Raw genomic sequence first — 22527 nt, 5'->3', positions numbered from 1 at the left:
TCCTACTGGGTGTGTGTCGTGTGTTGGAGAAGGAGAGAGTTCTGCTGGGTGTGTGTCGTGTGTTTGAAGAGAAATGTCCTACTGGGTGTGTGTCGTGTGTTGGGGAAGTAGAGTCCTACTGGGTGTGTGTCGTGTTGGAAAAGAAGTGTCTTGCTTGGTGTTTGTTGTGCGTTGGAAAAGAAGAGTCCTGCTGGCAGTGTGTCGTCTGTTGGAGAAGGAGAGTCCTTCTGGTTGTTTGTCGTGTCTTGGACAAGGAGGGAGTCCTACTTGGAGAAGCAGAGAGTCCTGGTGTGTGTGTGTCGTGTCTTGGACAAGGAGAGTCCTTCTGTTGGAGAATGAGAGAGTCCTGCTTGTAGAGGGATAGAGTCCTGCTGGGTGTGTGTCATGTGTTGGAGTAGGAGAGAGTCCTGCTGGGTATGTGTTGTTTGCTGGAGAAGGAAATTCCTGCTGGGTGTATGTTGTGCGTTGGAAAACCAGAGTCATGCTGTGTGTGTGTCGTTTGTTGGAAAAGAAATGTCCTGCTGGGTGTGTGTCGTGTGTTGGAGTAGGGGAGTCCTGCTGGGTGTGTGTCATGTGTTTTAAAAGTAGGGTCCTACTGGGTGTGTGTCGTGTGTTGGAGAAGGAGGGAGTCCTGCTGGGTTTGTGTGGTGCGTTGGAAAGAAGAGTCCTGCTGGGTTTGTGTGGTGCGTTGGAAAGAAGAGTCCTGCTGTGTGTGTGTTCTGTGTTGGAGAAGGAGAGTCCTGCTGGGTTTGTGTCATGTGTTTTAAAAGTATGGGCCTGCTGGGTTTGTGTCCTGTGTTGGAAAAGGGGAGTCCTGCTGGGTTTGTGTCGTCTGCTGGAGAAGGAGAGTCCTACTGGGTGTGTGTTGTGCGTTGGAGAAGGAGAGTCCTGCTGGCTGTGTGTCTTGTCTTGGACGAGGAGAGAGTCCTGACACATATCCAGCAGGACTCTTCTTTTCCAACAAACGACACGTACCCAGCAGGACCCTTCTTTTCCAACGGACAATATACACCCAGCAGGACTTTCCTTCTCCAGCAAACGAAACACAACAAGCAGGACTCTCTCCTACTCCAACACATGATACACACCCAGCAGAACTCTCTCCCTCTCCAAACAGGAGTCTCTGATTCTCCAACAGGACTCTCTCCTTATCCAACTCACGACGAACACACACCAGGACTCTCTCCTTCTCGAAGCAGTACTCGCTCCTTCTCCAGCACACAACACACACCCAGCAGGATTCTCTCCTTCTCCAACACATGACCAACACGCTGATATTGATGATGATGATAATGATGATTGGAGTCTTTAGGGGGGGGCATGCACGTTTCCTATTACACCCCAAAATCTGATAATGATGATGATGATGATGATAATGATGATGATGACGATGATGATGATGATGATGATGATAATGATGAGTCTGCAGGGGGGCATGCACATTTCATATTACACCCCAAAATCTGATGACGACGATGATGATGATGATCATCATCATCATCGTCATCATATGCTGGAGTCTGCTGGGGGGGCATGCACATTTAATATTGCCCCCCAAAATCTGATAATGATGATGGAGTCTGCGGGGGGGCATGCACATTTCATATTACACCCCAAAATCTGATGACGACGATGATGATGATGATGATCATCATCATCGTCGTCATCATATGCTGGAGTCTGCTGGGGGGGCATGCACATTTAATATTGCCCCCCAAAATCTGATAATGATGATAGAGTCTGCGGGGGGGCATGCACATTTCATATTGCCCCCCAAAATCTGATAATGATGATGGAGTCTGCGGGTGGGGGCACGCACATTTCATATTACACCCCAAAATCTGATCATCATCATCGTCATCATATGCTGGAGTCTGTAGGAGGGGCCATGCACATTTAATATCACACCCCAAAATCTGATGATGATGATGATCAAGTCAAGTCAAGTCAATTGACTTGCTGTTGTGCAGGGGGGGATGCACATTTCATATTACACCCCAAAATCTGATATTGATGATGATGATAATGATGATTGGAGTCTTTAGGGGGGGCATGCACGTTTCATATTACACCCTAAAATCTGATAATGATGATGATGATGATAATGATGATGATGATGAGTCTGCAGGGGGGCATGCACATTTCATATTACACCCCAAAATCTGATAATGATGATGGAGTCTGCGGGTGGGGGCATGCACATTTCATATTACACCCCCAAATCTGATCATCATCATCGTCATCATATGCTGGAGTCTGTAGGAGGGGCCATGCACATTTAATATTACACCCCAAAATCTGAAGATGATGATGATCAAGTCAAGTCAAGTCAAGTCAATTGACTTGCTGGAGTGTCCAGGGGGGGGCATGCACATTTAATATTACACCCCAAAATCTGAAGATGATGATGATCAAGTCAAGTCAAGTCAATTGACTTACTGGAGTGTGCAGGGGGGGGGGCATGCACATTTCATATTAAACCCCAAAATCTGACTGTGACCCCAATTTCTCCCTAAAAAAAGAGGGGGTGTGCGGTGACAGTGACCCTGTTTTAAAACGTTGGCGCCGCCTTCCTCCCTTCCGTGCAGCAGGCTCAGTCGCCCTCCCGCAGCCATGGACGAGGGGGGCGTTTTCTTTCTCTTTCCCTTTGCACAATTTTTGCCCTCTGCAGCATCAGTAGCACAGAGCCTGCCTCCGCTCGTGTACGCCGCTGCCGCCTGTAGTTTTTTCCTCGCGCTCTCTTTTCCCGGGACACGCGCAAGGACAAAAACAAGAGAAGCGCAGCAGTCCTGCACGCGGGGGGGTTCCACAGGATCGCAGACCGACCACCGCCACGACCACCAGCCAGACCAGAACCAGGTACTACGCTCGGAAAAGCGAGAAATGTTCATATCCGGATTGAGGGTTTGGTGTCGAGCTGGACCTCCGACAGGAATGCGACTTGTTAGACGAGACGGAACATCCAAGTGGATCGTACAAAATGGGGGGTTAGCGGTCGGCCGGTGGGGGTGGGGGTTCTGGTCTAACCGGAACCGTTACTGGCGCGGGTCTGAGCGGATCCGCCGTTAAACCGCGACGTGTGGGTTGTGGGAGCCCGATACGGGAGGCCTCGTATCTCGAAAGGTGTGCATGTAATCCTTCACGCAGACCGGACCCGGAACAACACGGACGGTAGACGCACGTACACCGTCCGTGTGTCGGTGCCGCCTGCGGGACGCGATGCGGTTCTGCGGTCTCCTGTCCGCACGGATGCTCGGTTCTGGTTCTGGTTTCGGCGGGTGTTTTTTTTTCAAAAAAAAATGTAATATGCAGAAACACCGTCAAACGTTTCTGCGCCGAATGTGACGTTACGCTTCACCGCCTGTAGAGGGCGCCATTCCGCTCCTGTGTTTCATTTCACGGATGGCATCGAAAATAAAACGGTGTCCAGAGACAATACCCGCCCCCCCCCCACCCGCACGTGAGAGGGAGATAACCACCGATCTACTTATTCACGTGTGGGATGTGTGAAGGTCCACTTCAGGTCTTTACGCGTCAGTCCGGGGGGACGTCCCGTCTGCGTCCTGACAGCACCATGCACCCTGTGTGCGTTATAACATGCACCCTGTGTGCGTTATAACATGCACCCTGTGTGCGTTATGACATACACCCTGTGTGCGTTATGACATGCACCCTGTGTGCGTTATGACATGCACCCTGTGTGCGTTATGACATACACCCTGTGTGCGTTATGACATGCACCCTGTGTGCGTTATAACACACTCTGTGTGCGTTATAACATGCACCCTGTGTGCGTTATAACATGCACCCTGTGTGCGTTATGACATGCACCATGTGTGCGTTATAACACACCCTGTGTGCGTTATGACATGCACCATGTGTGCGTTATAACATACACCCTGTGTGCGTTATGACATGCACCCTGTGTGCGTTATAACACACCCTGTGTGCGTTATAACCAGTAAAGTCACTACAGGACGTGACGTGAGAGGAAGGTGTAGTTCTGCAGGAGGAGGGGGTTGTACAGCAGCTGGGAGCCACCGTGTGTACACACGTTTGCACATCTGTCTCACCGCTGGCTTCATAAAGACCAGCAGCTCTTATCTGCACCCTGCTCGGACCGGCTTCCAGCTGTTGAGCGGGCGTGTACAGATGTTTTAATGTCATTATACTTACAGCGCGGCACTTATGTACTCATACTTGAGCTTTTTATACTTACTATATCTAGTTTTACTTTGCTGTCTCCTACTGGACATTCCTCTCATTCCGCTGTACACCGTCGCTGAGAGAATACTGGTTTTACTACCGCTCATCAATACCGATTCTTCAAGATACCAGTTACCAGTGCTTTTTAGTCGAGATTCAGAAACTATTTATTACAGCTGGTAGTTGCCAAATATCAGCAGCAGCACCATATGAGATACGGTGTAGGTAACAACCACATGGTAACACAATATGCATAACAGCAGCATACTCAGTAATGTACTGTAACATGGAACTAGCAGCTCTGAAGCACTGGAGCTGCTGGTTATCTGCAGAAAAATCAGCATATCAGCCCATTCTGCTAGAACGTTCTGCTAGAACGTTCTGCTAGAACGTTCTGCTAGAACATTCTGGTAGAACGTTCTGCTAGATCGTTCTGCTAGAACATTCTGCTAGAACGTTATGCTAGAACGTTCTGGTAGAACGTTCTGCTAGAACGTTCTGGTAGAACGTTCTGCTAGAACATTCTGCTAGAACGTTCTGCTAGAACATTCTGCTAGAACATTCTGCTAGAACACGTGACCTCTCTTGGCTGTTGCATCGCCGGCTGTGGAAATTTACATATGTATATTAATGCCACCTTTGGCACCGATAAGAAGTACTGTTAGGACAGACCTTAACGATCCCATCAATACCCCCCAATTTGGTTGGTACCGATACTTTTAAAGTATCGATACCAACTTCACTGGTACTTTTAAAATAGCGGTACTCTGTACTCATGCGTACTTTGTAAATGTGTGTGTTTGGTGCAAGTGAGAGCAGCGTACTAACTCACATTCTGTGTATGTGAAGAGACTTCACACGTCTTTCTCTGAGTTTCCAGCTGGGTTGCAGCCCATCCATCACCAGTACATCACCTACAGTACATCACCGGTACATCACTGGTACATCACCGGTACATCAACAGTACATCACCGGTACATCACCGGTACATCACCAGTACATCACCAGTACATCACCAGTACATCACCAGTACATCACCGGTACATCACTGGTACATCACCGGTACATCAACAGTACATCACCGGCACATCGCCCGTACATCACCGGTACATCATCAGTACATCACCAGTACATCGCCCGTACATCATCAGTACACCACCACTACATCACCCGTACATCACCGGTACATCACCGGTACATCGCCGGTACATCATCGGTACATCACCAGTACATCACCGGTACATCACCGGTACATCATCAGTACACCACCACTACATCACCCGTACATCACCGGTACATCACCGGTACATCACCCGTACATCATCAGTACATCACCGGTACATCACCGGTACATCACTGGTACATCACCGGTACATCGCCCGTACATCACCGGTACATCATCAGTACATCACCAGTACATCGCCCATACATCGCCGGTACATCACTGGTACATCACCGGTACATCACCAGTATATCACCAGTACATCACCAGTACATCGCCCGTACATCGCCGGTACATCACCAGTACATCACCAGTACATCACCAGTATATCACCAGTACATCACCAGTACATCGCCCGTACATCGCCGGTACATCACCGGTACATCACCGGTACATCACCGGTACATCATCGGTACATCACCGGTACATCACCGGTACATCACCAGTACATCACCAGTACATCACCAGTACATCACCAGTACAGTGCTGTTATCTGATACCTTATTGTGCAACCTCAGCGACGTCATGTTATGTGCAGACACATGAGACTAATGAGCTTGTGGGTGCACCCGACACCCCAGCAGGTATTCATAGTTCCACCCCCACCTGTGGGCGGTGCAGCCTGGTCTATCTGGGGTCCTGTGTGTCCAGGGTGGGGAGCATCAAGTAAACTAGATCAGGGATGTGGACAGACTTCTGAACGGGTCTTGGTACCAGGGATGTTACAGTGTGGTCCCCCCAACAACCGCTGCCTCACTAGCGTGGAGCGAAGGGCTGAGCAGAGGTGTACACACACACACCCACACACACCCACCCAGACACACACACACATCTCTACACACACACACACACCCAGACACACACACACACACATCTCTACACACACACACTCACCCACCCAGACACACACACACATCTCTACACACACCCACTCACCCACACACACACACACACATCTCTACACACACACACTCACCCACACACACACCCACTCACCCAGACACACACATCTCTACACACACACACTCACCCACACACACACACACACACACATCTCTACACACACACTCACCCACCCAAACACATCTCTACACACACCCACTCAGCCAAACACACACACATCTCTACACACACACTCACTCACCCAAACACACACACACACATCTCTACACACACACACTCAGCCAAACACACACATCTCTACACACACTCACTCACCCACACACACATCTCTACACACACACACTCAGCCACCCAAACACACACATCTCTACACACACTCACTCACCCACACACACATCTCTACACACACACACTCAGCCACCCAAACACACACATCTCTACACACACACTCACCCACCCAAACACACACATCTCTACACACACACACTCACCCACCCAAACACACACATCTCTACACACACACTCACCCACCAAAACACACATCTCTACACACACACACTCACCCACCCAAACACACACATCTCTACACACACACTCACCCACCCAAACACACACATCTCTACACACACACTCACCCACCCAAACACACATCTCTACACACACACACTCACCCACCCAAACACACACATCTCTACACACACACTCACCCACCCAAACACACATCTCTACACACACACACTCACCCACCCAAACACACACATCTCTACACACACACTCACCCACCCAAACACACACATCTCTACACACACCCACTCAGCCAAAGACACACACACATCTCTACACACACACACTCAGCCAAAGACACACACACATCTCTACACACACCCACTCAGCCAAAGACACACACACATCTCTACACACACACACCCACTCAGCCAAAGACAGACACACATCTCTACACAGCGTCTGTGCAGGTTGCTTGTTTGACTGGTCGCTTGACTCAGGCCATGACTGTTCCCTCCCTGCAGAGGCAGCTGAGGCAGGATGTCTGCACGAGGAGGCAAGAAGAAGGCCACCAAGCTGTCCCGCTCGTCCCGAGCCGGGGTCATCTTCCCCGTGGGCAGAATGATGAGGTACCTCCGCACGGGCACGCACAAGTACCGCATTGGCATGGGGGCACCCGTCTACATGGCAGCCGTCATCGAGTACCTGGCAGGTTGGTGGTTGTCCATGCAAAAATGCACACACACACACACACACACACGCACACACACACACACACACACACACACACACTCGTGAGACACGGTGTGCACAGCACAACACAACACGTGATAAGTGGTCAGTACTGATGTGGATACGATGGCCAAGCAGGCGCAGACATTCATTGATCATTTCACTAAAACAGCTGAATACATTCAGCAGAAAATGGTCGAAGGGGGGCGTCCGGGTGGTGTAGCGGTCCATTCTGTTCCCTACCAACACGGGGATCGCCGGTTCGAATCCCCGTCTTACCTCCGGCTTGGTCGGGCCTCCCTACTGACACAATTGGCCGTGTCTGCGGGTGGGGAGCCGGATGTGGGTATGTGTCCGGGTCGCTGCACTAGCGCCTCCTCTGGTCAGTCAGGGCGCCTGTTCGAGGGGGGAGGGGGGACTGGGGGGAATAGCGTGATCCTCCCACGCGCTACGTCCCCCTGGTGAAACCCCTCACTGTCAGGTGAAAAGAAGCAGCTGGTGACTCCACATGTATGGGAGGAGGCATGTGGTAGTCTGCAGCCTCCCCGGATCAGCGGGGGGGGGGGGGGCAGAGACCGGGACGGCTCGGGAGAGTGGGGTAATTGGCCAAGTAAAATTGGGGAGAAAAAGAGGGGGGGGGGGGGATGGTCTGACTTTACTGTGGTGCGGCCTGTAAGACCAGGGAATAACAACATCTCAGTTGTATCACCAGATTACCACATCTAGTCTCACACCAGCAGATCCACATCAAGTCCACATCAAGTCCACATCAAGTCCACATCATCATATCCACACACTGCCCGGCGGTGCACCATGGCACTGTAGTGTCGGTGCTGTGTGAGGCACGGGGCAGATGGGAAGGTGATGTATGGCATTACAGGGCGAGTGTGGGGGTCTGACTGCTGGTGTAATATGTTCCTCTCTTTCTGAGCTCAGCTGAGATCCTGGAGCTGGCTGGGAATGCGGCGCGAGACAACAAGAAGGGCAGAATAACGCCCAGACACATCAAGCTGGCAGTGGCCAACGACGAGGAGCTCAACCAGGTAACACAATCCTGGGAACCACGAAGTACCGGTGTGCCGACCGCTTGTGTGTGTAGGGTCCAGCTGGAGCCGGCAGTCTGACAGGGACCGTCTGGCTCCAAGCCTTCATACTGTACCCATTCACACCAAGACACACCACATGACCAAGTAAACCTTTCCCGTAGCCGTTAAATGGGACGTATTGATCCAAAGGTTTCAAGACTCGGTTCTGGCTTAACATTTCAGCGGAGCTTTGTGTTTTCCACACGGCGGAGGGCTCGGTGGTGAAATGGGCATCTTTCTTGAGGCTTGACCAAGTAATTCTGTTTTACTGTGACTTCTACAAGGTGTCCTTCACCCGTCATATCACATGTCAGCGCAGAAACTAATCTCCCATGGTAGTGCTCTCATGAGGGGATGCTGGTGCGTCAGGTGTCAGGTGAAACCAGGTGGTGATGCTCTCATGAGGGGATGCTGGTGCATCAGGTGTCAGGTGAAACCAGGTGGTGATGCTCTCATGAGGGGGATGCTGGTGCGTCAGGTGTCAAGTGAAACCAGGTGGTGATGCTCTCATGAGGGGGATGCTGGTGCGTCAGGTGTCAGGTGAAACCAGGTGGTGATGCTCTCATGAGGGGGATGCTGGTGCGTCAGGTGTCAGGTGAAACCAGGTGGTGATGCTCTCATGAGGGGGATGCTGGTGCATCAGGTGTCAGGTGAAACCAGGTGGTGATGCTCTCATGAGGGGATGCTGGTGCGTCAGGTGTCAGGTGAAACCAGGTGGTGATGCTCTCATGAGGGGATGCTGGTGCGTCAGGTGTCAGGTGAAACCAGGTGGTGATGCTCTCATGAGGGGATGCTGGTGCATCAGGTGTCAGGTGAAACCAGGTGGTGATGCTCTCATGAGGGGGATGCTGGTGCGTCAGGTGTCAAGTGAAACCAGGTGGTGATGCTCTCATGAGGGGGATGCTGGTGTGTCAGGTGTCAGGTGAAACCAGGTGGTGATGCTCTCATGAGGGGATGCTGGTGCGTCAGGTGTCAGGCGAAACCAGGTGGTGATGCTCTCATGAGGGGGATGCTGGTGCATCAGGTGTCAGGTGAAACCAGGTGGTGATGCTCTCATGAGGGGATGCTGGTGCATCAGGTGTCAGGTGAAACCAGGTGGTGATGCTCTCATGAGGGGATGCTGGTGCATCAGGTGTCAAGTGAAACCAGGTGGGGATGCTCTCATGAGGGGGATGCTGGTGCGTCAGGTGTCAGGTGAAACCAGGTGGTGATGCTCTCATGAGGGGATGCTGGTGCATCAGGTGTCAGGTGAAACCAGGTGGTGATGCTCTCATGAGGGGATGCTGGTGCATCAGGTGTCAGGTGAAACCAGGTGGTGATGCTCTCATGAGGGGATGCTGGTGCATCAGGTGTCAAGTGAAACCAGGTGGTGAGGCTCTCATGAGGGGATGCTGGTGCGTCAGGTGTCAGGTGAAACCAGGTGGTGATGCTCTCATGAGGGGATGCTGGTGCGTCAGGTGTCAGGTGAAACCAGGTGGTGATGCTCTCATGAGGGGATGCTGGTGCGTCAGGTGTCAGGTGAAACCAGGTGGTGAGGCTCTCATGAGGGGATGCTGGTGCGTCAGGTGTCAGGTGAAACCAGGTGGTGATGCTCTCATGAGGGGGATGCTGGTGCATCAGGTGTCAGGTGAAACCAGGTGGTGATGCTCTCATGAGGGGGATGCTGGTGCGTCAGGTGTCAGGTGAAACCAGGTGGTGATGCTCTCATGAGGGGATGCTGGTGCATCAGGTGTCAGGTGAAACCAGGTGGTGATGCTCTCATGAGGGGATGCTGGTGCATCAGGTGTCAGGTGAAACCAGGTGGTGATGCTCTCATGAGGGGATGCTGGTGCATCAGGTGTCAGGTGAAACCAGGTGGTGATGCTCTCATGAGGGGATGCTGGTGCATCAGGTGTCAGGTGAAACCAGGTGGTGATGCTCTCATGAGGGGGATGCTGGTGCATCAGGTGTCAGGTGAAACCAGGTGGTGATGCTCTCATGAGGGGATGCTGGTGCATCAGGTGTCAGGTGAAACCAGGTGGTGATGCTCTCATGAGGGGGATGCTGGTGCATCAGGTGTCAAGTGAAACCAGGTGGTGATGCTCTCATGAGGGGATGCTGGTGCATCAGGTGTCAGGTGAAACCAGGTGGTGATGCTCTCATGAGGGGGATGCTGGTGTATCCGGTGTCAGGTTAAACCAGGTGGTGATGCTCTCATGAGGGGATGCTGGTGCGTCAGGTGTCAGGTGAAACCAGGTGGTGATGCTCTCATGAGGGGGATGCTGGTGCGTCAGGTGTCAGGTGAAACCAGGTGGTGATGTAGCAGCTCATGTTTCACAAAACTTCAAGTGTCACAACTGTGGTTTTGGTGTCGGCACCGAGCAGCATGGGGTTGGGAGCAGCATGGGGTTGGGAGCAGCATGGGGTTGGGTGCAGCATGGGGTTGGGAGCAGCATGGGGTTGGGTGTAGTTTTCCTGTAGACAGAAGAGACATAAGGAAGCAGCACCCACCCAAGTGTGGAGCTGTGTGTGTTGTGGCTTTGTTGTTCTGATGCTGATCCACCTACGTTAAGAAGTAAAGCCGCAGTAAAAGTTTTCATGCCATCAGGAGACCACACACGCACTGTTTTAGATGTTTTTATAACCCAGTTAACTATATCCTATGGTGTCTTTACGGCTCGGAATTGGAACAGAGCCACCCTTCTCATCAAAAGGGTCCCCTGCAGTGTTTCTCTTTGCTGTAATGGTTGGTTTGTTGCTTTGTGCCTTGAGTCGTGCCAGGCTTCAGTTTGTAGCCCGGCATGTTGGAAACACAAAGCCCATGAATAGATAGTCATGTCAGAGAAGAAAGACCCCCAGTATTTATGACATGATGTACCTCTGAAGTGGTTTGTTGTGTTCCCATGGGTAGGAATAACGGGGCATTGAAGGAATGCCGGGTGGGAAATCAATGCCTGAGCACAGCTCAGAGCCTGAACTAGTAATGTTACTAGAAGCGGAAGCGTGCAGACAGATTGGACTCGAGCAGTGTCCACACGGTGGGTTTTAGAATGTCGCCCGAGCAGGACGACATATACCCACCGGCGTATAGAGTCTAGGCCTTGTAACTGGTTTTCAGCAGAGGTGGTGTAAAGTGCAGTACATAGGGCGAGAGTGAAACGCCGTCATCTGGTTTACCTTCTTCCGGTCTGCCGGGTGCGTGTGAGCGTTCTGCGTGATCGGACCGCCGGACAGGAACACACAGCAGTTCCCAAATGCTGCCCCCCCCCCTTCAGCACAGTTTGACTTTGCTGAAAGGAATCAATAAAAAAAGCATTTCACGGGGCATCCGGGTGGCGTGACGGTCTATTCCGTTGCCTACCAACACGGGGATCACTGGTTCGAATCCCCGTGTTACCTCCGGCTTGGTCGGGCGTCCCCACAGACACAATTGGCCGTTTGTGTGGGTGGGAAGCCGGATGTGAGTGTGTGTTCTGATCGCTGCGCGAGCGCCTCCTTGTTGGTCGGTCGGGGCGCCTGTTCGGGGGGAGGGGGAACTGGGGGGAATAGTGTGATCCTCCCATGTGCCACATCCCCCTGGTGAAACGCCTCACTGTCAGGTGAAAAGAAGCGGCTGGTGACTCCACATGTATGGGAGGAGGCATGTGGTAGTCTGCAGCCCTCCTCGGATCGGCAGAGGGGGTGGAGCAGCGACCGGGACGGCTCAGAAGAGTGGGGGGGTCCGAAAGAAAAGCATTTTCACCTGTACAGGGTGTAGATTTTGGTTGTTTGTAGACTTGGCGTGTCGGTATCATGTGTGATGATGTCTGCTGTGATGGCGGTAGTTCATGTTTCAAGCCCCGTGCAGTCCGTAGCAGCAGCATGTGACCCGGGAAGGGGGCTTGTGTGATGCGGCCTGTGGTGGTTTCCAGCGTTCTGGCAGGACTGTAAGAACGCTGCTGTCTGTCGCTTCGCTCTGCATCCACGTTGACAAATCCTTGTGACTCTGTGCTCAGCTGTTGCGGGGGGTGACCATATCAAACGGTGGCGTTCTTCCCCGTATCCACCCAGAGCTGTTGTCCAAGAAGAGGGGAGGGCGGGTAAAGGTGGACACCCAGGTTTCCCTCCCCGAGAAGAGAGAGGAGCGCTCCAAGAGCATGAAGAAACCATCCATCAAAAAAGGCAAAGGCAAGCCGGGCCGGAAGCCGCGGGTAAGGACACAGAGAGCGGCCTGGTGGGCTGTAGCGTGACGTCATGGCCTGTGTTAATGTTCATTTTAAATGTTGCTGCCATCAACAAATCAATTAGAATACACCTCTGTTTCTCCTTGTGTCAAAGAGCATGGAAAATGACAAAGAGGCGGTGCCAAACTCGACAGTGGAGGACGGTCCAGGAGACGGGTTCACCATCCTCTCTGCAAAAAGCCTCTTCCTCGGACAAAAGGTAAAATATCTACCACTGGCATGAATCCTGTATGATCTGATGGCTACACATGTGAGGGTATGAAGGCAGTTTAACAGGTCAATGTAACCCCAGAACCACCGGCCAGCATTCCGTATGACTGCATCATAAAACAGCATTAAAACTTGAATGAGTCCGGGTGGCGTGGCGGTCTATTCTGTTGCCTACCAACACGGAGATCGCCGGATTGAATCCCCGTGCTGGTCATGTCTGTGGGTGGGAAGCCAGATGTGGGTATGTGTCCTGGCCGCTGCACTAGCGCCTCCTCTGGTCGGTTGGGGCGCCTGTTCGGAGGGGAGGGGGAACCGGGGGGAATAGCGTGATCCTCCCACGCGCCACGTCCCCCTGGTGAAACTCCTCACTGTCAGGTGAAAAGAAGCGGCTGGTGACTCCACATGTATGGGAGGAGGAGTGTGGTAGTCTGCAGCCCTCCCCGGATCAGCAGAGGGGGTGGAGCAGCAAACAGAATGGCTCGGAAGAGTGGGGTAATTGGCCAAGTACAACTGGGGAGAAAAAGGGGGGGGGGCGGGGAACCATGAACGAATGCCGTTATTCAGGCCACTATTGGTGATTTACTCATTGTGTAGTTGCACTAATTGCTCTTGGCAGGACAGGAGTTCTGGGCTGTGGTTCAGTGTTCCATGATGAGTGGAGTTTGACAGAGATGTTTGCTAACTCCAGTAAAGTTCCACACCAACAAAACCACCACACTTCAGTCAGTTGCTGATGTCCTGTGGTATTTTGTTGCTGTCCGGATCAAAGTCTGGCGATGAAGAGAACTTGGCACATCTGTCATTTGTGGTGCCGACTGGAGAACTGTTATCAATACAGACTTTGAGGACAACACATTAGAGACAGTAGACAGCTTGACCTCCACAAAATCAGCGAAGTCAGATTCCGTTTCCTCCCCTGGCAGGGTGAAGTGTTCGGACAGGGCTTCAGTATGGAAAGGAAGGGGAAGAAAACAGAGTTGGCTAAACTTCGGAATGACTTTGTTGGTTGTTTACTGATGCCTTCCTCTCTCTTCCCAGCTTTCACTAACAGAGAGCGAACTCAGCAAAATCGGAACAATCAAAGTGGAGGGAATAATTAACCCCACGAACGCAGAGATGGATCTGAAAGAAGGAGTGGGTGAGGAGGACACTGACGTCTGCCTGACCACTCGTGCTACATGTCCACCTGCTGCTTCTCTGCCCCTGTTTAACCTCTGTGTGTGTGTGTGTGTGCGTGTGTGTGTGTGTGCGTGCGTGCGTGTGCGTGCGTGCTCGTGCAGGCAACGCCTTGGAGAAAGTCGGGGGCCGGGAGTTCTTGGAGGGAGTGAAGGAGCTCCGGAAGTCACAGGGGCCGTTGGATGTAGCGTCGGGTATGGAGATGTTACAGTCATACTTCAGTACTGTCACAACAAATAAGCATTTACTAATGATTTACTGATGAATTAAACCATATCCCAATCTGTAACGAATCAAGATTAATGAAGCACCTACCTGAGCATACAACTGAATCATATATGCACAACTATTAATAATGATCCCTTATTAACTAATGGGGTTAATTAGTGGAGAGGGGTGCTAATAGGAGACCTGATTGCAGGAGCTATTTCTGTTTTTGCATAGTGATGCTAACTGCATACTGGCTCCTCCTGGTAGCTACTTTCTGTCCCTCAGATGGTGGCGGAATGTCACAAACGGAAAAGACTAATTTTGGCTTATTGGTTAAGGTTCGAATTAAGGTTAAATTAAGGTTGGGCTAAGGTTAAATTAGGGTTAGGCTACGGTTAAATTAGGGTTAGGCTAAAGTTAAATTAGGATTAGGTTAAATTAGGGTTAGGCTAAGGTTAAATTAGGGTTAGGCTAAAGTTAAATTAGGGTTAGGCTAAGGTTAAACTAGGGTTAGGCTAAGGTTCAACTAGGGTTAGGCTAAGGTTAGGGTTAAGCATAAACTGGTTATGGCTAAGTTCAGAGAAAGGGTGCAGAGTAGGGCCGTCCTGGGAGTGACGTTTGGCCTCCCGTTGTTTTGGCCCACCATGGCATTTGACAAGCTCCTGCTTATCCTGCTCTTATTGTGAAAGTGCGTTAAAAGCCTTTCCTGGCCTCACGTGCTGTGTGTGTCGGTCATCACTGGCTTTCAGTCGGCCAGTCAAGACGCAGCAGTCGAGGCAGTGGCACACTGGTAAAATAAAAGTCAGACAACGCTGGCAAGACCATTTCTTTACAGAAGTAAATCCGACAGCGGTGTCGAGTGGCTGTTTTGAAAGAAGATAATATCCGTTGACATTAAACGTTCCCTCGTTTTTCGAGAGTCCAGCGGCGAGGAGCGAAAGGAGCAGGCCAGTGACCTGCTGGCTGCACTGAACTCTCAGCAACATGCGCCGTTGCAGCCGTCATCAGCACGAGAGCCTGCAACCCACAGCCAACCCATTCATAACATTAGTGTTGAGCAGGTTAAAGAGGGGTCTTCTTATTATTCTGAAACTTTACTTTAGATTGAGAACGTTAATGTTCTATACAAGATAATACATGTTTGGCCTGCGGCCCTCCATCCAGATTGATTTTTGGCCCGTCATAGGAAAGAGTTCTGGAGTAGAGAGTGAATGCAAGACCATTAGTTCTTCTGTCGCCATCCTAGAAGACGAAAACTCGCCTCCTGGTACCCAGGACGTACCTGGTAGGCCCAGGATGTACCTGGTAGGCCCAGGATGTACCTGGTAGGCCCAGGACGTACCTGATAGGCCCAGGATGTACCTGGTAGGCCCAGGACGTACCTGATAGGCCCAGGATGTACCTGATAGGCCCAGGACGTACCTGATAGGCCCAGGATGTACCTGGTAGGCCCAGGATGTACCTGGTAGGCCCAGGATGTACCTGGTAGGCCCAGGATGTACCTGGTAGGCCCAGGACGTACCTGATAGGCCCAGGATGTACCTGGTAGGCCCAGGAGCTGTCAGGTAATTTAAAGGGCAATTAACACATCGGCTCCTGGCCTGGTTAAAGCAGGGGTAAGTGCTCCTGTGAGGACGTTAGCACGAGCTAGCTACGGTTTGAAAATATTCCAGAAGAATCTGCCCCGTCACGTCTCATCTGCCTTTGAGCGTCATGAATTCACAAACTGATTGACAGGAAGTAGGGACCAATGGGGATGCCGCCTTGCTAAGCACTCTTCTGATTGGCTGATAAAACCATGTGTCCCACGTGCAGCGCCTGCAGAGACCGGAGGGCGGACTGCTTCGTGAGGGCGTGCTCTCGCTCGGAAGATGTCGGGGTGTGGAGAGGGTTTGACCCCGTGTTGTAGAAGGTTTTCTAAGGGAAATCGCTGATAGCCACGTTACCAGGGCAGGCATCGCCCCCTTACAACAAGGCTCGCCAACAGTTATTCGTATATGACGGTTGGTGGGCTCAGGCAGGTGTTTCATTAATTCGTTATGTTAAATATTAGTATGTGTGATAACGCATCATCATTACGGTATTGATAAATGCCTAGTTGTTTACCAGCACTGTAAAGCGTTGCCATGTTGTGTAATACTGGAAGAGGTCGTAGATCTTTCAGGAAGGATGATGATTGTCGTCTGGAGTAATACACCTTCCATTAGCAATCGTTTGCCAGCTCTGACCTGACCCGTCTGTGGCTTTGCCCCCTTTCGGTCAAGCCACTATACCATGGGAAGACGTGCAGGGTTGCGGTGGTGCGACCATCACAGATAGAAACGTATGCAAGCACGAGCCACGATGGAGAGCCGCTGCAGGGGAAGGCGCTCGTGACACTGCACGCGACGTTCACACAACCTGTTCAACTTGTAAAGCGTGTGTGTGCGTGTGTGTGTGTGTGTGTGTGTGTGTGTGTGTGTGTGTGTGCGTGTGTGTGTGTGCGTGTGTGCGTGTGGGGTGCAGTGGCAGTAAGTCAGGCCAGCGGGATGGCGGCTCGCTTCGTGATCCACTGCAACATCCCCCAGTGGGGCTCGGAGAAGTGCGAGGACCAGCTGGAGAAAACGGTGAAGAACTGCCTCGCCGCGGCGGAGGAGAAGAAACTCAAATCTGTCGCTTTCCCCTCACTACCCGCTGGACGGTGAGCCCCCTCCCCCCCCTCCCCCACACAGCCACTCAGCAGCAGGGAGGACGGCGTCCACACACACACACACACACACACACACACACACACATTGCTGCGTGTCTTTCAGATGTGCTGCTCGTATCAGGCAACGTCAGCCCCCCGGGCTCAAACATGGCCGTGTCCGGCAAAACGTGCCTGGCTTGCTGGTGACACGCCGAACACTGTTAGTTCTGTCTCTCTTTCACCGGCGCTGTCCAATTATACTTCCACGACTCTTGGGTGAGATTTAGCTTAGCACTAGAACGACCGGGATTTCACTCCTACCTACAACGACCACGGGTGGTCAAAATGACCGCCGGTTTTTAAACTCTATATCAGGGGTGGGCAGTCTTATCCAGAAAGGGCCGGTGTGGCTGCAGGTTTTGGGTCCAACCAAGCAGTTGCACACCTGGTCCCACTGACCATCCAGTAGAGTCTCTGCTGAGGAACTTGATGAGGAGACACAGGTGTGTACCTGCTGGAACAAAAACCTGCAGCCACACCGGCCCCTTCTGGATAAGACTGCCCACCCCTGATCTATATTCTGTCAAGGTAAATACTCAGCTGAGATATTAATGCATTACATATGTTAGCATGTCTGTTATGAAGCTAGCTGACACCAAAATTAACATTTTAACAACTCTAATACTATTTTTAAACAATTTAAAATGGCGGCTGTCCAACGCCTGTAAATACTGCAGCGCCTCGGTGGGAGTCATGGTGCGTCTGTAACCAGACATGTTGGACATCATCACACATCAAGTTTAGACTATTTCTCTCCACTGGGGGGCGCTAGTGTGTTTCTAGGACACAGCAACGAACTTCACGAAGGACATGACGCCACCAACACACGTCATAAATACTGACATGACGCACACCATCACGCGCTAATTACTAATTAACATCTACCTGAAACGACCATGAGCGGTCATTTTGACCGCTCATGGTCGTTTGAGGTAGATCTTATCGTAGCGAATTCGGGGGGGGGGGGCAGTCCGAGAACCGCCACAATCGGGACGCGAACCCGGGTCTCCCGCACCACGGGCGACTACGCGAACCAGTCGACTAAAGGGTCCGACCCGTTAGCCAAGGGCTAGCGAGTCTGCTTACACGTGCACGGTACATTATCATAACTTTTTTCTTTTTTCTTTTGCGATTAGTCCAAAGCTCATTTTAATGTCAATATGTCATTTTGGAGCATTCAGGGGGCGGCAGGTCTGTACCCCCCCCCCGCCCCCCGTTATTAAACTTGGAAAATCCAAAACGCCACAATGACCGACCAACACGAACCAGGGCGTAGTTGCTTCATGACGCGTGCGTGTGTGTACGTCACGTGATAGGCAGCCTGTGTTGTGTGACGCACTTTGCTCCACAACTTCCGCGAGCCACATTCTGCACGTGTCCATCTGAAGCCACTGACAGCTGAAACTGACGTGTCAGCTGCACGGCCATCCGACAGGGTGACGCCGTTTTCCTCAGCTTTCCATCACCTTCCCAAAGATGGTCATGTAGAAGTTACTGACTTTTACACACACACACACACACACACACAGATAAAGATGGCGGGACGGCTCCACTTCTTTCTCTATGTGTTCTTTTACGTGTCGCAGGCAACACATAAAAGCACGTGTGTTCTGTGAAAGGTCAAAGTTCGAATCGTTTGTACGCTTGTTCCGTCTTCAACTCTCTAACAGCACCTGGTTTATAGTGCCCTCTGGCTCCCCCTTGCGTTGTTTACGTGTTATAACCTTATTTTTATCTTTTATTATTATTATAATTATCCTCATGTTCTCTTCACTAATGGCAATGGCTGTATTGTTCACCGGTCAATAGGTCTCGTCCTCAGCTCACTTAATACCAACATTAATATTATCTCACCATGACCAACATCAAGTAATATTATCTCACTACTACCAACATCAAGTAATATTATCTCACTTAATACCAACATTAATATTATCTCACCATGACCAACATCAAGTAATATTATCTCACTTAATACCAACATCAAGTAATATTATCTCACTATGACCAACATCAAGTAATATTATCTCACTTAATACCAACATTAATATTATCTCACCATGACCAACATCAAGTAATATTATCTCACTATGACCAACATCAAGTAATATTATCTCACTTAATACCAACATTAATATTATCTCACTATGACCAACATCAAGTAATATTATCTCACCGTGACCAACATCAAGTAATATTATCTCACTTAATACCAACATTATTATCTCACTATGACCAACATCAAGTAATATTATCTCACTTAATACCAACATTAATATTATCTCACTATGACCAACATCAAGTAATATTATCTCACCGTGACCAACATCAAGTAATATTATCTCACTTAATACCAACATTATTATCTCACTATGACCAACATCAAGTAATATTATCTCACTATGACCAACATCAAGTAATATTATCTCACTTAATACCAACATTAATATTATCTCACTATGACCAACATCAAGTAATATTATCTCACCGTGACCAACATCAAGTAATATTATCTCACTTAATACCAACATTATTATCTCACTATGACCAACATCAAGTAATATTATCTCACTTAATACCAACATTAATATTATCTCACTATGACCAACATCAAGTAATATTATCTCACTATGACCAACATCAAGTAATATTATCTCACCATGACCAACATTAATATTATCTCACTATGACCAACATTAATATTATCTCACTATGACCAACATCAAGTAATATTATCTCACTTAATACCAACATTAATATTATCTCACTTAATACCAACATTAATATTATCTCACTATGACCAACATCAAGTAATATTATCTCACTATGACCAACATCAAGTAATATTATCTCATTATGACCAACATCAAGTAATATTATCTCACTATGACCAACATCAAGTAATATTATCTCACTATGACCAACATTAATATTATCTCACTATGACCAACATTAATATTATCTCACTATGACCAACATTAATATTATCTCACTATGACCAACATCAAGTAATATTATCTCACTATGACAAACATCAAGTAATATTATCTCACTTATGACAAACATTAATATTATCTCACTATGACCAACATTCATATTAACTCACTATGACCAACATTCATATTATCTCACTTAGACCAACATTAATATTATCTCACTATGACCAACATTCATATTAACTCACTATGACCAACATTCATATTAACTCACTTATGACCAACATTCATATTAACTCACTATGACCAACATTCATATTATCTCACTTAGACCAACATTAATATTATCTCACTATGACCAACATCAAGTAATATTATCTCACTTATTGCCAACATTATTATTATCTCAATACCAACATGAATATTATCTCCCTCATGACGTAATATTATCTCACTCATGACCAACATCAAGTAATATTATCTCACTCATGACCAACATCAAGTAATATTATCATTATGACCAACATCAAGTAATATTATCTCACTATGACCAACATGAATATTATCTCACGCATGACGTAATATTATCTCACTCATGACCAACATTAATATCATGTCACTATGACCAACATGAATATTATCTCACTCGTGACGTAATATTATCTCACTCATGACCAACATTAATATCATGTCACTATGACCAACACTAACTAATATTAACACCGTTTGTGGTTAGTAGTTGTAATTTCAAATGGGTCATGGCGACCCAAACAGAACACAAGGGTTAAGCGGACCAACATCTTCTAGTCTATGAGGACTAGAAGTCAGACGAGGTCCAGGCACATGGGAGTAAAGTAAGCCTTCCTTGCAGCTGATCTTTTGGTGGAACCAGGAGCGTCCGGGCTCTAGCTGGACCTGGCTGATCCTGGGTCTCCTACGACCTGGCTGATCCTGGGTCTTCCACGACCTGGCTGATCCTGGGTCTCCCACGTCCTGGCTGATCCTGGGTCTCCCACGTCCTGGCTGATCCTGGGTCTCCCACGTCCTGGCTGATCCTGGGTCTTCCATGACCTGGCTGATCCTGGGTCTCCAACGTCCTGGCTGATCCTGGGTCTCCCACGTCCTGGCTGATCCTGGGTCTCCCACGTCCTGGCTAATCCTGGGTCTCCCACGTCCTGGCTGATCCTGGGTCTCCCACGTCCTGGCTGATCCTGGGTCTCCCACGTCCTGGCTGATCCTGGGTCTCCCACGTCCTGGCTGATCCTGGGTCTCCCACGTCCTGGCTGATCCTGGGTCTCCCACGTCCTGGCTGATCCTGGGTCTTCCACGACCTGGCTGATCCTGGGTCTCCCACGTCCTGGCTGATCCTGGGTCTTCCACGACCTGGCTGATCGTGGGTCTCCCACGTCCTGGCTGATCCTGGGTCTTCCACGTCCTGGCTGATCCTGGGTCTCCCACGTCCTGGCTGATCCTGGGTCTTCCACGTCCTGGCTGATCCTGGGTCTTCCACGTCCTGGCTGATCCTGGGTCTCCCACGTCCTGGCTGATCCTGGGTCTCCCACGTCCTGGCTGATCCTGGGTCTCCCACGTCCTGGCTGATCCTGGGTCTCCCACGTCCGCAGCTTTGTCGATTAAACGCATCTCTTTGTGTGTGTGACGCAGGAACGGATTCCCGAAGCAGACGGCGGCCCAGCTGATCCTCAAGGCCATCTCCAACCATTTTGTGTCCTCCACCACGTCCTCCCTGAAAAACATTTACTTTGTCCTGTTTGACAGCGAGAGCATTGGAATATACCTTCAGGAAATGGCCAAGCTGGACACCAAGTGAGGACACGAGGAGGAAGAGGCCCATGTTTGGGGATGTTTTCTTACTGTTCCAGTTGTATTTCAGGATACTTTTCCTTCCTTTCCTTGTCGTTGTTCAGGTGGTGTAGGTAGACGAGGGGTTAGCTGCGGCTCCACCTCTGTAGGCGTTTTGAGAAAACAAAACAAAAAAAAGAGAAAAGCAGCGAAACGAAGCTGGTGATTTGAAGTCTCGTCCTCGGTTCTGTTCCACTGTCCTTTCAAGAGCTTCTTTTGTAGACTAGATAATTTAAACGGCCTGTTTTACTGATGTTTTTTACATTCCATGTAAAAAGCCCTGGTTCCCACTCTACCTATGTATGTTTCTGATAGTTTACTAAAAAACAACAAAAAAAAAAACGTGTTTCTTGTTCTGCTTTGAAATAAATAATCAGATGTTTTACACCAGAGCTCCAGCTCACACGTTCAACACTTATTTGAGAAGTTCGACATGTTCAGCTGCTGCGCTGGGCCCAACTTGCTGGTACTTTGCGAGGAGGAGGAGATCCTCCTGCAGAGACCCGCCCCCGGTCCGCCGCATGCTGCACACACGCGGCTCTGACGTACCAAC

General features: G+C 49.9%; 1 protein-coding gene across 1 annotated transcript; it reads left to right on the top strand.

Moving 5' to 3' along the window:
- Window positions 1–2692: 2692 nt before the first annotated feature.
- Window positions 2693–22360, top strand: LOC130122896 (core histone macro-H2A.2). Its single transcript, XM_056291949.1, has 9 exons — window positions 2693–2859; window positions 7360–7547; window positions 8504–8610; window positions 12627–12821; window positions 12949–13053; window positions 14103–14202; window positions 14345–14434; window positions 16956–17130; window positions 21777–22360. The coding sequence occupies exons 2-9, from the start codon at window positions 7376–7378 to the stop codon at window positions 21940–21942; spliced, it is 1110 nt and encodes a 369-aa protein (XP_056147924.1). The 5' UTR covers window positions 2693–2859; window positions 7360–7375; the 3' UTR covers window positions 21943–22360.
- Window positions 22361–22527: the final 167 nt, after the last annotated feature.

This window comes from Lampris incognitus, chromosome 13 (assembly GCF_029633865.1).
Source record: "Lampris incognitus isolate fLamInc1 chromosome 13, fLamInc1.hap2, whole genome shotgun sequence".
NCBI classification, from domain to species: Eukaryota; Metazoa; Chordata; class Actinopteri; order Lampriformes; family Lampridae; genus Lampris; species Lampris incognitus.
This window is presented reverse-complemented; position numbering and strand designations above follow the sequence as displayed.

Coding starts and splice junctions, on each gene's coding strand:
- LOC130122896 (XM_056291949.1), top strand. CDS start 7,376: ATGTCTGCACGAGGAGGCAAGAAGAAGGCCACCAAGCTGTCCCGCTCG. Junction 8,611..12,626: donor ACGACGAGGAGCTCAACCAG/GTAACACAATCC, acceptor CTCTGTGCTCAG/CTGTTGCGGGGGGTGACCAT. Junction 12,822..12,948: donor AGCCGGGCCGGAAGCCGCGG/GTAAGGACACAG, acceptor CTTGTGTCAAAG/AGCATGGAAAATGACAAAGA.